Raw genomic sequence first — 15,037 nt, forward strand, 5'->3', positions numbered from 1 at the left:
TATTATATCAACATAAATTTATGTTATTATCATGTCACTTATTTATTTATCGGTAAAAAATCAAATATGTTTTATCATAACAACCACATAATAGCTGTTATTATATAGTCATATCTTGCTCTAGGAAAATAACCAATGACATCAACATAACGATCCGACTGGGTTTGCTAAAGTAAACTTTGATAGAAACATGTGTATTCTTCTTGATAAAGTAACAAATATTTCTTGCTTGGTAAAATGAGAAGAAGATTTAAATATTTTGGTCAGCGGTTTATTTGGAATTATGCATTGCTAATTTAACTAACTTTCTTAAATTTAAAAATAAGGAGATGTGGTGTGATAGCCAATGAGACAGAATACAAACAAGGAAATAAGAAAAGGCCTTACAACCTTCAACAATGAGCAAAATAATGTGTCCTTATTAATACCAAAAAAATGAACAGAAAACAAATATGATAGATAGCAACAAACAACAAGCACAGGTTCGATGCTTGGGACAAGCACATAACGAATATGGAAGAGTTATACAAATGTTAGATGTCAACTCTCCCCTAGTATAGAACAGTGGATGTTACGCCACAATATAAGAAAAAATATAAACTAATAATGATCCTTTATCCATAAAGACATATTTTGCTATAGTGATGACGTAGTACACATAAATCTCTACTCTATCGGGTAAGCAATAAACAAAGGTAACACAATCAATATATCTGATCAACTTGAATGACTTTTTAATTTCCTCCTTCATTCTTTATGTACACCGGTAGGATTTATAGCACGGCGTAATGTACAATAACATTGAGAAAAATATGAAAAACAGACAGGGTTTATGAACTGTTAGTAATTTAACTGTTAAGATTGATTTTCATACTGACAAAGGGTTAATTATTCAACCTTTGCTTTTATGTTTGGTTTGATAGTAGTCTGTTATTGTGAAGGCATCTTCCTTTGTTGGTGTCTTTCATCGAGATGATTCTTTGAATTATATTTATGAAAGAATGTTTTATATAAAACGTGTTAGCTGACAATGTAATTAGCGAATATGATCCTTGGAATATTATTGTAAAAAGATTAAACATGAAAAAGTCATAGAAAAGGTAATATCTTTCAAAACAAGATTAATATTCTCACATTCAAGGAAAATTATAGAAGTTCATTGCATCCTAGCCTTTGTTAGTCTTGCTCGATTAGAAATTATAATGTAACACCGCTATATAACCTTCCGTAGTGCAATGTTCTAAGTAGCCACCAAACACACAAGGCTTTGCGGTCATCAAAATTTCTAGAACAATTAGTGTACTTAATAAAAGAGGGACGAAAATACCAGAGGGAGAGTCAAACTCATAGATAGAAAATAAACTGACAACGCCATGGCTAAAAATAAAAAGACAAACAGACAAATAATAGACACAACATAGAAAACTAAAAACTAAGCAACACGAACCTATTCGGAATAATCTATTCGGAAATCAACCAATCATAATACATGATTCAGTGCTTCGAAGCTTCGAGCACAAATGTTGTCTTTAATTGCTTGTCCTTCCTTGACGTTTTATAATATCTTAGTTTTAGAGATATTAGATATTAAAAAATACGGTATTGGTGTTACATAAACTAGGTCGTTGGTTTTCTTGTTTGAATTGGTTGACATTTGTCATTTCTGGACTTTTAATAGCTCATTGATGAAAGTTTACGGTGACCTTTAGTTGTTAATGTCTTTTTCATTTCCTATATTTTTTTTAATTGTCTCATCATTGATGGCAATCATACCACATCTTCTATTTATATTTAAAATTTTATTTACAATTTTATTTTCATCATATTTTTTGCACATGATTATAAAATGTAAAACGTTAAAAGTCTAAAATGACGTTTGTTACTTTCTATTTTTAGTTCCTCCATATGAAGCCGCTGCTATAGCCACGGGACTTATTAGTGTTGGATTAATAATGGCAGCCATAGTTATATTTATATGTTGGAAATTCCCCATATGTAGATCTAGGACTTTCTGGGACAGGCAAACAAAAAGAATACTTAGAAAATTATACAGTAAGTAAAATGATACTCATTACATCTTGAATACAAGTAAAAGGTTGACAAGGAATAATAAGTTGCATCAGGTTATTGTTCCTTATATTTTGATGCTTTCGCCTAATATGAGCCAAGCAGATTTCAGATTAAACTCATTTAGAAGTCCTCTTATGGTCTTCAACAATAGATAGCTGTCTATACAATATTACAAGCTCTTAATCGCTCCGAGTTTAGAGAATGGAATGTTTAAAATGATTATATAAAAATCTGTAAACATTAATATTTATTGACGGTTGAAGTAACGGTAATCCTTTTTATGAGCAGGCTCTGCTAACCCTTCCGGAACACCATCTTTCATCCCCAGTTTTCGATGGGCTTTGGTTTACACAGTTTTAGATATTGAATGTTGCGTTTTGTGTACTGTTGTTTGTCGTGGCTCTCTAGACCCGTTGTCGACTCATGAGTTTGAATATAAAAAAGAAGATGTGGTATGATTGCCAATGAGACAACTATCCACAAAAGACCAAAATGACACAGACATTAACAACTATAGTTCGAACGTCTGTTTGGTATTGTCGTGGCTCTCTTATTTGTCTTTGTACTAAAGAACTTGCGCCATCAATAGGCATCACAAACTAACATTACTATACATGAAATCATCTAATTGAGAAAAAAAAATTAAATGGCCGTCTAACCATAAACATTCTTAATGATTTACCAGTTTGCTATTCAGCTATTTTCTTGATTAGAACTTGATGGTATTTCATTTCTTAGGATATTATCATAGTACAAAATCAACCGTTTACTTTCAACTTGAATTGTTGCACTTGTAGTCCTCCATATTTTGCTAACACGAGGATGTGCATTGGGACAAAAGAAAAAGAGGAAAAGGGGAAAAAAGTGCGGGAAAATAGGCAAAAATACTTTAAAAAATATGTAAAACTGGGTCATGGGGAGAATAGAAAGTACATGTAAATGATGCTAAAATATAAAAGCAAAGGATTATGGGTAAAATTAAAATAAATAAAGAAAAATTACCATAAAAAGAAATGGAAGGCCCCATCCAGACCCTTTGTATGACATAATGCGGCAATTATCAGGCTATAGCTTATTTCATCAGCTACCTGTCTGTAACATCTGACGTTCTATTCCGGTGTCTGCTGGGAAAATCCATTAATCGTCTGCAATTTATGTACGCCATTTGTAATTATAGTATATAGAACAGACATTTTCCCGAATAAATACATTATATACAGTTAGAGTTAAAATTTTATGAAGCTTTGTAGTAGCGTAATCTACTTATAATATACTTCATTAAATATTTAGATATACTCAGCATTATACATTAATTATCACAGCTACATTGCGGTCGAAAACATTACGAGTACGATTATCGTACACAGATTCAGAGTTCAAACAATCTAAATACTGAATTTGTTGATTCAAACACAAATTGTGTACACCGAGTACTTAGTGAAGTTTATGACCGACAACCAAGAGCTATAATTACTGTGTACGCTTTTTATTCGAAAAAGAGGGCTTCCGTCCTGTCGATAAGTACCTTTGCTCGACACTCCATAGTGTAAACATGACAACTGAAATGTAAATGTATGTGTTCCTTTTTTTGCAAATCAAATATTTTATACCTTTTACTTTTTGATATGTTTTGTATTTCTGTATTTTGCCGTAATGCGGAATATCTCTACTGCAAGGAATTAAATCCTCCCAGATATACAATCCGTCAGCCTTCTTAAGAATTTGGCTGGGGTTCTTCAATTCTGTATTCTTAAGGTTTGAGGTAATTGTTCTCTACTGTTTATAAATTGTGTTACCGTTATGCTCTATTCTCTATTTATTGTTTGCACCACTATTATTATCTAGTTTTTTATTTTGTATTTTTGCTTAATTTTCTAAAAAAAAAAAATTTGGGGGGAGGGGTTCGTATTTCTGTTATCTAATAACCCAATCCAGACCCTCTTGAATTTATCTGTCATTTTAACTTTCTAATACAAAACCCAACCATAATATATGTATTACATATCTTTAATCAAATTGTCCTAGAAACGCTAATTAACCCACTATATAAATAATGTCAGATATTGTGTTATAGTTTAAAGTACAAGTAAATCAAGTATTTCAGGGTCTGTGTGATAATAATTGTTCAGCGTAATGTAGTAATAGTTCCCCTGAAAATAAGCTAACTACAACCCGACTGTCAAGTCCGATCGACAATAGATATTACTAAAATCACATGATACGCCAAGTGTCACATGAGAAATTTTAATGCATCATCAAGTTAATATTTGGTTAGATCAGCACAAAAACACAGACAACCGAGTCTGCTGCATTTAAATGTTATATCGGTTAGACATATAAGGTATCATATATATTCTGTGTCGTTATGTTGCTTAGACTAATAACGTACAATAAAGATGTATTCAAGCACTCTCTTGTATTCGATCAACATTCTAATTTAACTGTAATATCGGTTAGTTTAATAAAATATAATATATTCTTTGTCGTTATGTTGCTTAGACTAATAATGTACAATAAAGACGTTTTCAAGCACTCTCTTGTACTCTATCAACATTCTAAATCAACATTAGAGTTGTCATGTTAGGAATCGAAGATTAATTTTCAAGATAGCAATGACTATTGTCAATTTATTTCCGTGTTAAATATTTTCAATTTGGTTTTCAAGCACGGCTCAATGGAGTTTAAATCAGTTGATCGTTCCTTTAATAGTAAATGGTATTACACGACAATTCTAGACAAAGCTTAAGAGCTAATTTGAAAAGATTGAATTATTATATTTCTGCAGACGACAGAATAACACGAAATGATTGGTTAATTAAATTGTTGTTAACCTTGATTTTACAATAACGTAATTCATTTCTCTGAGTGTGGTTATCTTACATAAACACCTGTTGATCAGGGCTGATATGCATAAAACTACTTAAGGTGTCAGTCCACCAATTAAAAATCCCTATCTGTTCACAGCTTTCTAAATATTTTACCTTAAGTTTAACTTCATAGAAACCAGGTATATCCTGAATTGGACATGTATCACCTTTCTACATGCCAATTTTCAAACCATGTTTAAAATCTTCTAAGAAAGTATTGCCTTTGAGAAAATAACTACTCCAAAAATAACCCCTGGTTTTATGGAAATCTTAAATTAGTAAACCATGTAGCGCATTAATCCTGATTTTTAATGCAAACTCTTAGACAAGTGAATTTTGACTCAAAATGGCCTAGATATATTTCTCTTTCACCATAAGTTTCATTTCTGCAAATTTGTTGGTTAGTTTAAGTAAACAATTACACCAAAAGCACTATTTTGTGGCAGAGTAGGGATACTCTATACGTTCTAAAATTGAGTGAATTTGAGTAATTGGTGGTCTGACACCTTAAGTTAAGATTTGTTCCGAACGGACGGATTTTTCTACATGTCTTTTTTTTTATGTTTTTGTGAATTAATTTGGCAGAAGGTGTATAATCGTTTAGGTTTGGTGTACGTTTGGCAAAGGTTGTACTCATGCCAGTTTTGAGAGCTTGTTTTAACGTGGTACCTAACACTACAGGGAGATAACTCTGTAAAATCAGCTAAACGTTTTAATCACGTTGTATTGTTAAGGAAATATTAAGCTTCTCAATGATAAAAATTAGTGATTGTCAAACTTCTGTAATTTTATCCATTGAAATTTTTCCGAAAAAGTGTGTTTCAAGTTTTTTGAAATATTTATAGTTTGGTCAAAGGGTCAAAGTAAATATTTTGCCAAAATTTTATGAAAATTAAATGGGCCAAATTAAGTCAAGGTATATGGTACCCCCTTAAAATCAAAGGCTGTCCTTTTAAGAAGATATACTTTCAGTAACTTCTGCCGTTGTGATCGCTGTCTCGTTGTCGTGTTTATCTTTCATTATTCATATTTTGATTGCAAAATAAAAATGAACCGGACAAAAATCAACAAGTGCATAGTAACCCAAGCAAACATATATATTTACCATTGTACTGTTGTTTATTTTCATTGTCATTTATCAAAGCTTATATAATCAGCACCTTTAATTCCTCAAAGGAAATTTTTTTGAAAGGGGTCTAGCCAACAGATTGCTATGTTGCGTGCTAAGACAGAACAGTTCAGACTTTTAATTTATTGTGCATGCTTTCATGTATTAGTAGAAATAAGAAAAGGGTATATCAATAAAAATCTCTTTTATGTCCCATGTAATTCTCTTTTATATCTTTTATCCTTCTTAAATGACATTAAATTACAATGAACTCAGACGTCTTGCAATACATATTTTGATATGCATTTAAGTGCAAAAAAATGTAAAATGTAGATATGCAATTGGTCATGGTTGCCACGTTACATCAAATAAAATGATCTCAATGTCGAGTTTAAAATATGATTTTTCACGGTCAAATTTCTTTGAATCTCAAGTCGATGTCAACGTGCTCACGAACAATTATTCGCACTCGTGTAAACCAAAACATCCTGTGCCGCATCTTCCTACTGCAAGGGATATATGCACAAGAAATTAGCAATAAAAGCGGAGCAGTATCCGTAATTTGCTATCATTGTAACCAAAGGTTATCTAGAGATTTCTTGAATCACAAACAAGCAGAAAAAAAGACCTTTATTATTTCGAACACAGAATGACTGTAACTTCAAAATAGGATGTACTTTAGTAGTTTCTTTGTGATCATGTTTTGATTCTTATAAATTATTGCACTTTAAAAGCAAAATGAATATCTAAAACGCAACACTAACAGTTTCAGACGACCACGTTATACAAAGTGTCCATTGTCTGAATAAGCACACTGTTGATGGTCTTAAGATATCTAATATCATATTGACAATAGACTTAGATATTGCGTTAAGTAGGAGAAAAAGATTATCTCACATTTTACGATAACAGTTTCAATATCTTCAATATTCCTATCACTGTCTACTTATATCAACTCGTATTAGTTGTGTTTAGTTAGTTTTCAGTAACTGCAAGTACTCTAATGGGTAAAGTGTGTCTATTGATTTTATGTTTTTGTATTGTTTGTATCCGCTTATTGAGGTGTGTCATTTTTATAGTTTGTTCTAACGGCATGCTGTAACACCACTGTCCCAGGTTAGAGGAAGGGTTTAGCGCTCAAATAAAGGTGTAACCCGCTATAAATTTTGTTTGTGTCTGTCTCAGGCCAGGAACCTTTTATTCAGTGGTTAGTCGGTAAATCATGTTTGTCATATATTTTTTTCTTAAATTGTTTTATTAAAAAGACCGTTAATTTTCTTATTTTTTAAAACTCACTGTGCGATATGTTTTTTTTTATCTCGTTGTTAAAGGCCGAATTGTGACCTACAATTGCCTTTTTCGAAGTAACTCTGGTTGTCAATTGCGTTATTGGCAATCATACCACATCGCCATCTTTTATTCAGTCTCTCTAAGTTGTGACTGTCACAGTCTCTGACCAAAGACGGTCACTGTCACAGCCACTCAGTCTAACCGTCAGTATCATAGACTCTCTCCTATCTAACCGTCAGTATCATAGACTCTCTCCTATTTTAAACTGTCAAAACAACAACATCACACATTGCTTTTCTACCTCAGGCATAGATTAGCTTAGCTGTATTTGGCAAAACTTTTAGGAATTTTGGTCCTCAATGCTCTTCAACTTCATACTTTATTTGGCCTTTTTAACTTTTTTGGATTCGAGCGTCACTGATGAGTCTTTTGTAGACGAAACGCGCGTGTGGCGTATATACTTAATTTAGTCCTGGTATCTAAGATGAGTTTATTTACAACCGCTGGGTCGATGCCACTGCTGGTGGAGATTTATTTCCCCGAGGGTATCACAAGCCCAGTCGTCAGAACTTTTTGTGCTGACATGAATTGTCATTGATACGGTTATATTAATAAATTTACTGTTTACACATTTTTGAATTTTATGAAATACTAAGGCTTTTCTACCTCAGGCATAGATAAGCTTAGCTGTATTTGGCAAAACTTTTAGGAATTTTGGTCCTCAATGCTCTTCAACTTCATACTTTATTTGGCCTTTTTAACTTTTTTGGATTCGAGCGTCACTGATGAGTCTTTTGTAGACGAAACGCGCGTCTAGCGTAATACTTAATTTAGTCCTGGTATCTATGATGAGTTTATTGTAACTGGAACAGCACAATTAAACGTCAAAACGTCAATTCAATAGTATCAAATCTAATTTCCTTCAGCTATTTCCGCAACCTGTCATATCTATCAATCTTTTCTACAACCAACCAAATCAAATTTTCACTACTTTTACTTATAAATGTCACTGTCACAGTCACAGTCTCTCATACTTAACTGTCACTATCACAGTCTTCCACACTGAACTGTCTTTGCGGTCACTATCAGAGATTTCCACACTTGACTGTTACTACCACATTTTTTCACACTCAACTGTTACTATCACAGGCTTTCATTTCAAACTGCCACTTTCACAGTTGTAGTTTATCAATCACTCATTACTGCAATATGTCCAAGAAGTGTGATATGATCAATTCACTATTAGAAATAAATTGTCTAAACTACAGTGCTTTTGATACAGCTCTTTTATTACTGTCAAATTTTAAAACGTTATGGATTGATCATTCAAAATCATTTGTTTTATAGCTGTTGAAATGGCATAGCCTTAATGTTGACACGTCGTTTGTGTAACTGAAATGCTTCATTCGCATTTGATTATATAATAACTATGGTACATTAATTTCAGTTATCTTTCACTGAACGTGAAAGTACATACAAATTAGTCAGAAATAGATTTCTAGAATAGTCTTTTTTATTCAAAAGCAATACAGCTTATAGAATTGACATACACAAATAGAATAGCATCTGTAAAGTTTATATTGCTTGATTGATTATTGACTGCTTAACATTTCAGTGTCAAATATTTCATGCATTTTAAGGACCGTCTTATCTTGTAAATACAGATTATAAAATTCAATACACAAATTTAATAGCATCAGTGAATAATATTTCATATGTGTTTTAGTTTAAACATATTTATTTATAGTGGATTGGGAAACAAGTTTTCCAACTTATATTAATCCCTTTCCACTTTGCGGGTGCGAGTGCTGCCTTGTAGCGGCATTAACCTACTCTTTTTCGAAATCTACAAGGGTGTCTTTAACGTGCAAGAGATATGGCTCTCTCTTAACACGGGTCAGCCATTTATCGTCCCCTTCCGACGGACTATCATCGTTTCCTCAAGACCATACTCGCAGATGGTGTCAAGGGAGAGCCGAAAATTGAGTTCCTGAAATTTTCATCCCAAACGGGAATCGAACCAGGAACCTCATATGTGTTTTACAATTACTATCAGTTTGAACCATAGAACATACTTGTTTTTCAATCAAATCAGCTAAAATATCTACTCATTGACAAGCAATTAATAAACTGATGGTTTAGAAATTTGACTTTTGAACCTTGTAATAGTCTCATAAAAAACTTATTTATGTCGGAAAAGATTTCACGGCAGATTGTAAGGCCATGGCTTATTAGGTTATAATTTTTTTGATTCAAACTTTTCTAGGTGGAAAATTCTTGAAAATTATGTCTTCTTCTTCTAACTTGCTTTTTTCAGCTAGTTAAACTAAAAACTAAAGAATTAAACTGTTCGTGTTATACCCACTGAATCATTTTTGGTCAAATTTGATATTTGAATTGTAACTGTATATTAACCAATATTCGTGTAGGAACGTTAATAAGTTATTAATAGCAAATGGAAGTTTTTAACGACCTTGACTGGCTATACAGCCCTCAAATGGTCGGGAAAAAAAGTAATTAATCAATCGTAATTGCATATTTTAAAGTGAAAAAATACAGCTCGTTCGTTTTTTCATCCTTTTCTTTTCTTTTTGCTATACAATTTTTTTTTAATTCTTATATCGTTATTTTTTAATCATACAGGAAAAGAATTGTCGTAGCCTAAGATAAAGACAGATCAATACTGTTTATCAGCAATTTCTGAAGACCTGTCACGATATGACTATTATGACTCTGATCTGCAATGGGAATAAATTTAATATATCTATTAATGGTTGACAGGAGATTATATCACACAATATATCATACTAAGGAAAGATTTCTTATGTTGTAAAACAGTGATGATTTTTTAATGATTTAAAACAGTGAAAATTTTCTCAAGTGAAGTTTTTTTTTATGTTTTATTGATTGATTGGTGGTTGCTTAATGTCCAGTGGCAAATATTTCATAAATGTTCGAGACGATCTTATAAAGTTTTTCTTATATTGTACAACTGTGAAGTTTTCTTGTGTTGTAAAACAGTCAAGTTTTTTATATGCTGTAAACCAGTCAAGTTTTTTATATGCTGTAAACCAGTCAAGTTTTTCTCGTGTTGTAAAACATCTTAAGAGTCAAGTATATTGTACAACAGTGAAGGCTTGTCTTATGTTGTTAAGCACTGTAGTTTTTAATCTGTTATAAAACAGCGCAGGTTTACTTATTTTGGAAAATAGTAAAGCTTTTCTTATGCTGTAAAACAGTCAAGTTCTTCTTATGTTGTAAAACAGTCAGATTTTCGTATGCTCTAAAACAGTAAAGTTTGTTTTATGTTGTAAGACAGTGAAGTGTTTCTTACGTTGCAAAACAAAAAAGGTTTTTCTCATGTTGTAAAACAGTCATGTTTTTCTTATGTTTTAAAACAGTAAAGCTTTTCTTATGTTGTAAAACAGTCAATTTTTTTTTTCGTGTTGTAAAACAGTCATAGAGTCAAGTATATTGTACAACAGTGAAAGTTTTTCTTATGTTGTAAAACAGTAAAGTTTCGCTGATGTTGTCAAACAGTAAAGTTGTTCTTATGTTGTATAAATCGATTGATTGATTGTTGGTTGCTTAAAGTCTAGTGTCAAATATTTCATGTAATTTCAAAACAATCTTTACAACATAATATTGTCCTGATGTTGTAAAACAATAGTGCAAGTTTCTCAAAATGTTTTGGTTAATCGGTTTAAGGACTGTATCATGTGTTAACAGGTAAAAGATTGGGATATTTCCCCCCAAGATTTACATTTATAGATAATAATTCCATATCAAAATTGAAAGGCTATTAAAAAAATTTCCTACCGTTTTTGTTTTCAGTTGGCAAATAGTTTTAGTGGAATTTAACTTTTGATACAGAAGACATGCCAAATATTCCTTTACGAATAAAATTGGCATGAAGAAGACATGGGTTCTGAATTATATTGACACCATGAATCCGAATGAAATTCCGAAATTACCTTATTATGTAGATATTATAGGTTGTATAGACGGTTTAAGTCTGTTCAATGTTTTTGTTTTCTTTAAGAAAATTTTATGAAAAAGAAATGAAAGCCAAGAACCTGTTGAAGGTCATACCAGAGACATGTGTCATGCGCACTAGAATAACATAAATGTGCGCTTCCTGAATAAATTGTCTGCCGTGACTCATGGCTGCAGAAAGTCAAAACATATATTTAACGTGTGAAAGCATATATGAAAAAAGTAACAGACTAAAACATAAAAGTCAAACTTAATAATTTTAACAAAACAACAGCTACTTTTTTCATGTTGAACATTAAGATGGTCAAGATCAGAAACACAGAAGGGGCTAGAAAAACGAAAATAATATTTTATACATTGTATGCGTCCTAAGTGTTTCTTGGCTTTACCTTCACCAGGAACGCTCAAACACAAAAAGGTGAACTAAAAAGGCGGCAATTTATAAATCATTTCATTACCGAAACGCTGATTACTTAGCTGATGATACATATAAGTCCATCAACAATAAATGAGCTGCGTCGGATAGAAATCGACCTCATGCACGTGCACTTATACATGTACATATATATGACTTTGATTGATTTTGGAACATTCTAATACGAAATGAAAAATAATTGTGGTCATTTTGTAGGATTCTTATAACAACTCATTTCGCAAAGAGTTACAGACTTTACATAGAGATTTTCAACCCAATATAAGTTAATGAATGTTTAACATTCATTGGCAAGAGGTCGATGTCTATCCAACGTAGCCAATATGTTGGTTCTATATTCTAAAATAACCATGCATATAAATATTGTAGATATCTAATTGATTGAATGGCTAAATATTAACGTAGATTTTTCATTGTGCTTAATGACAGTTCTTAAATTTAATGGCCGTGTTTGACTATATACAGGCAAATGACAAGATCTTTAATTGAATTAATTTGTAACGAGTTCTGAGCTTCTTAACTTCAATATTCCATAAAGTCAATAATATGATTCTTTTTTAATAACATATCAGGGATAAAATAACGTCTACACTATAGTTATTTTTTATTAGGAAAATATTGTGATGGTTTACAACAACAGTTAATAATTTGTTTATAAATGTATAGTGACACTAAAGCTGTTTAGATTAATGTTAGCCATCGGATTAAGCAGTGACAATTAAGGTCCTAGGAAAAGATAACAGAAATTATCCCGCCAAATCCTTAGAATTGTTCTTATCGATTTCGCTTCATTCTTTTTTTGCATAAAAAGATGGTATCGAAGAAAGCGTATGAAAAAGTAAATCCTTTGATGATCAAGGTGAAAATGGGCTGCAAATCTTTTCCTCGGTAGGTTTTCTAAGATATAAATGTGATTGTCAGCGTCGTGATGATGATGTCAGTTAAAGATGTCGTATTGTCTATAGTAAATAGTTGGTCATCTAATCAATGTTCTAGTGACAATTTGTGACATGCAATTCCAGGAATTAATGTATAGTTGAATATGGGTGATGCAGTGTCGAGATTTACGGAATTATTTCCTTTTTCAGAGTCACTAAATTTATCTGCAAGCCGATTACAACGGGAAAGAGATAAACCGGAAGACACTAGAAGCCTCGTTATGGGACCATTACTTCGACGTAGACAATCAGAACAAACTAAATTTGTTGTGCCTCAAATTTTTGTGGATTATGGTAGTAGAAGAACTTCATACGCCTCAGATTACATGAGGCGATGTTCAGCAGAAAGCGGAAGTAGTAGACGTACATCGTTAGCTTCCGGTGATACGGATAGACGTGGGTCAGGAAGTAGCTTAAGTAGCAGACGAACATCTCTCGCGTCTGATGCTGATCGTCGGGGATCTGCTGGTAGTAGTATCTCTAGCAGACGAACATCTTTATTGTCTTCTGATTGTGCATCACGACGAGGTTCCGGAAGTAGCAAAAGTTGTGCTAGCAGTAGAAAGAGTTCTGATGCCAGTCGGTTCGGCGACACTGACGAGTTACTAGCCGGTAAGTGTAAACTGTATTATTTATTTTTTTATACATTCTGATCGCCCACGGTAAATAACAATTTTCACACGGATATTTAATCAATAATGTCTAGTTGTATAAGCCCCATTACTGAAAACAAAAGAGTTGACTGCTAAAACTATATGATGTTATTAATTATAGAATATGATACACATGCCAGTTATTCTGTTTCAGCAATGCAGGTATACAAATATTTGAATTTGTTTGTCTAAAAATCAATGTATAAAGAACAGCAGCTTAAATCCTTTGGTCATTGGCGGTAAAATGTATATTCGTTGAAATTGGAAATGTTCAGAGGACTAGGTAATTCAAGGACACAATTTAGAGTCAAAGTTCAGTAAAATAAATTGCTGTGCTGTGGTATCCTATTTGTTTCCAGTGGAACATAAGCCAATGAAAAATAAAAGCTAGTTTTAAATTGTTTCACATCAGGAATATTCTGACAAAAGTTTGAGAACTTTGACTTTTTGACTCGAATGATGATGAATGCTTGATTTTATGACCTGATTTAGGAACCTTTCGTGTATCAATTCTAGTTTCGGGACCGAACGAGGACAAGACTCATTTAACACTGACTATAGCTAATATATATATTAAAGTATAAAAACAACACGTATTATAAATCGCAACGTTTTAATCATAATCTCAATAAATTTTCCGACGCGAGTTTACGTCTGTGATTTGTTTTTTGTTATGTTGTCTATTATTGGTAGATGCCATGTTGTTTGTGATTGGTTGGTTGTGATGTTGCGATTTTGTTTGTTATTGGTTGGTTGACATATCATCTGTGATTTGTTGGTTGTCATGTTGCCTGTGATTGGTTGATTTCCACGTATTCTATTAAACTGGAATCTGCTTGTATTACGCTTCACTCAAACAATGAACAAATTGTAGTACATGTTGTAGTCGTATGAGAACCGGCCTAGTATTCTATTGAGTCAGAGGACACAATGCTTTGAAGCAACAACATATTTAAGTCAAAATCATAAGCACGTTATATAAATTTGTCCTTTTGTGTCACTGGAGTTAATTACGAAAAAAAATACAATGCTTCTATCAGTGATAAAATGGCGTGACTTGTGAAGATGGTGTTTGGAAGTTGTTTTTGTTGGACGTTTGTAATATTAGCATTGAAAACATACCATCAAACATAGTCATGTTTTGCATTTGGTTAGTCTAATGCCGGCGTCTCACATTGGCTTATAAACCGACATGCACCAGACGTACAGAGAAAATAAACAAAGTCTGTATACGTTAGTTGCACGTCAGAGGAACGTTAAGTAATCGTTAAACGCGCGTTGCATACGTTTGGAGTACGTCGAAATGCAATGGTATACGCTTGGTGAACGCTATAACTCCAGAAATTTTTTATGAAGCATAAACGCTACTAGCGCGTTTAAAACGCTATAGATAAGTTTGAGACACGTTTAGGGCACGTTGTATACGCTTCAAGATAGTTTGACTTTAACTCAAACGTATACAGGTGTGTTTGTAACAAACACCCCATAATAGAACGTCCCAGACACGCTGAAAGCACGGATTATCGTCTCAAATACGTTTAAGATTTAATTACAAGATTCTTTTTTCCCTTCGCAGCGTGCATACCATCTACGTTAGAAAAACGCCAGGCATACGCCAACATACGTTACTTGAACGCCCGATAAACGCTTAGATACGCTTATCGTACGCCCAATACGTATAG

General features: G+C 32.7%; 1 protein-coding gene across 1 annotated transcript in view; it reads left to right on the forward strand.

Moving 5' to 3' along the window:
* LOC139515608 (uncharacterized) overlaps positions 1-15,037 on the forward strand; it is a 64,869-nt gene that overhangs the window by 20,778 nt on the left and 29,054 nt on the right. The window contains exons 2-3 of the mRNA XM_071305225.1: positions 1,897-2,052; positions 12,853-13,314. Of these exons, the coding sequence (XP_071161326.1) occupies positions 1,897-2,052; positions 12,853-13,314 (618 nt within the window). The remainder of the gene's footprint in view (positions 1-1,896; positions 2,053-12,852; positions 13,315-15,037) is intronic.

This window comes from Mytilus edulis, chromosome 3 (genome assembly GCF_963676685.1).
Source record: "Mytilus edulis chromosome 3, xbMytEdul2.2, whole genome shotgun sequence".
In the NCBI taxonomy this organism is placed as follows: domain Eukaryota; kingdom Metazoa; phylum Mollusca; class Bivalvia; order Mytilida; family Mytilidae; genus Mytilus; species Mytilus edulis.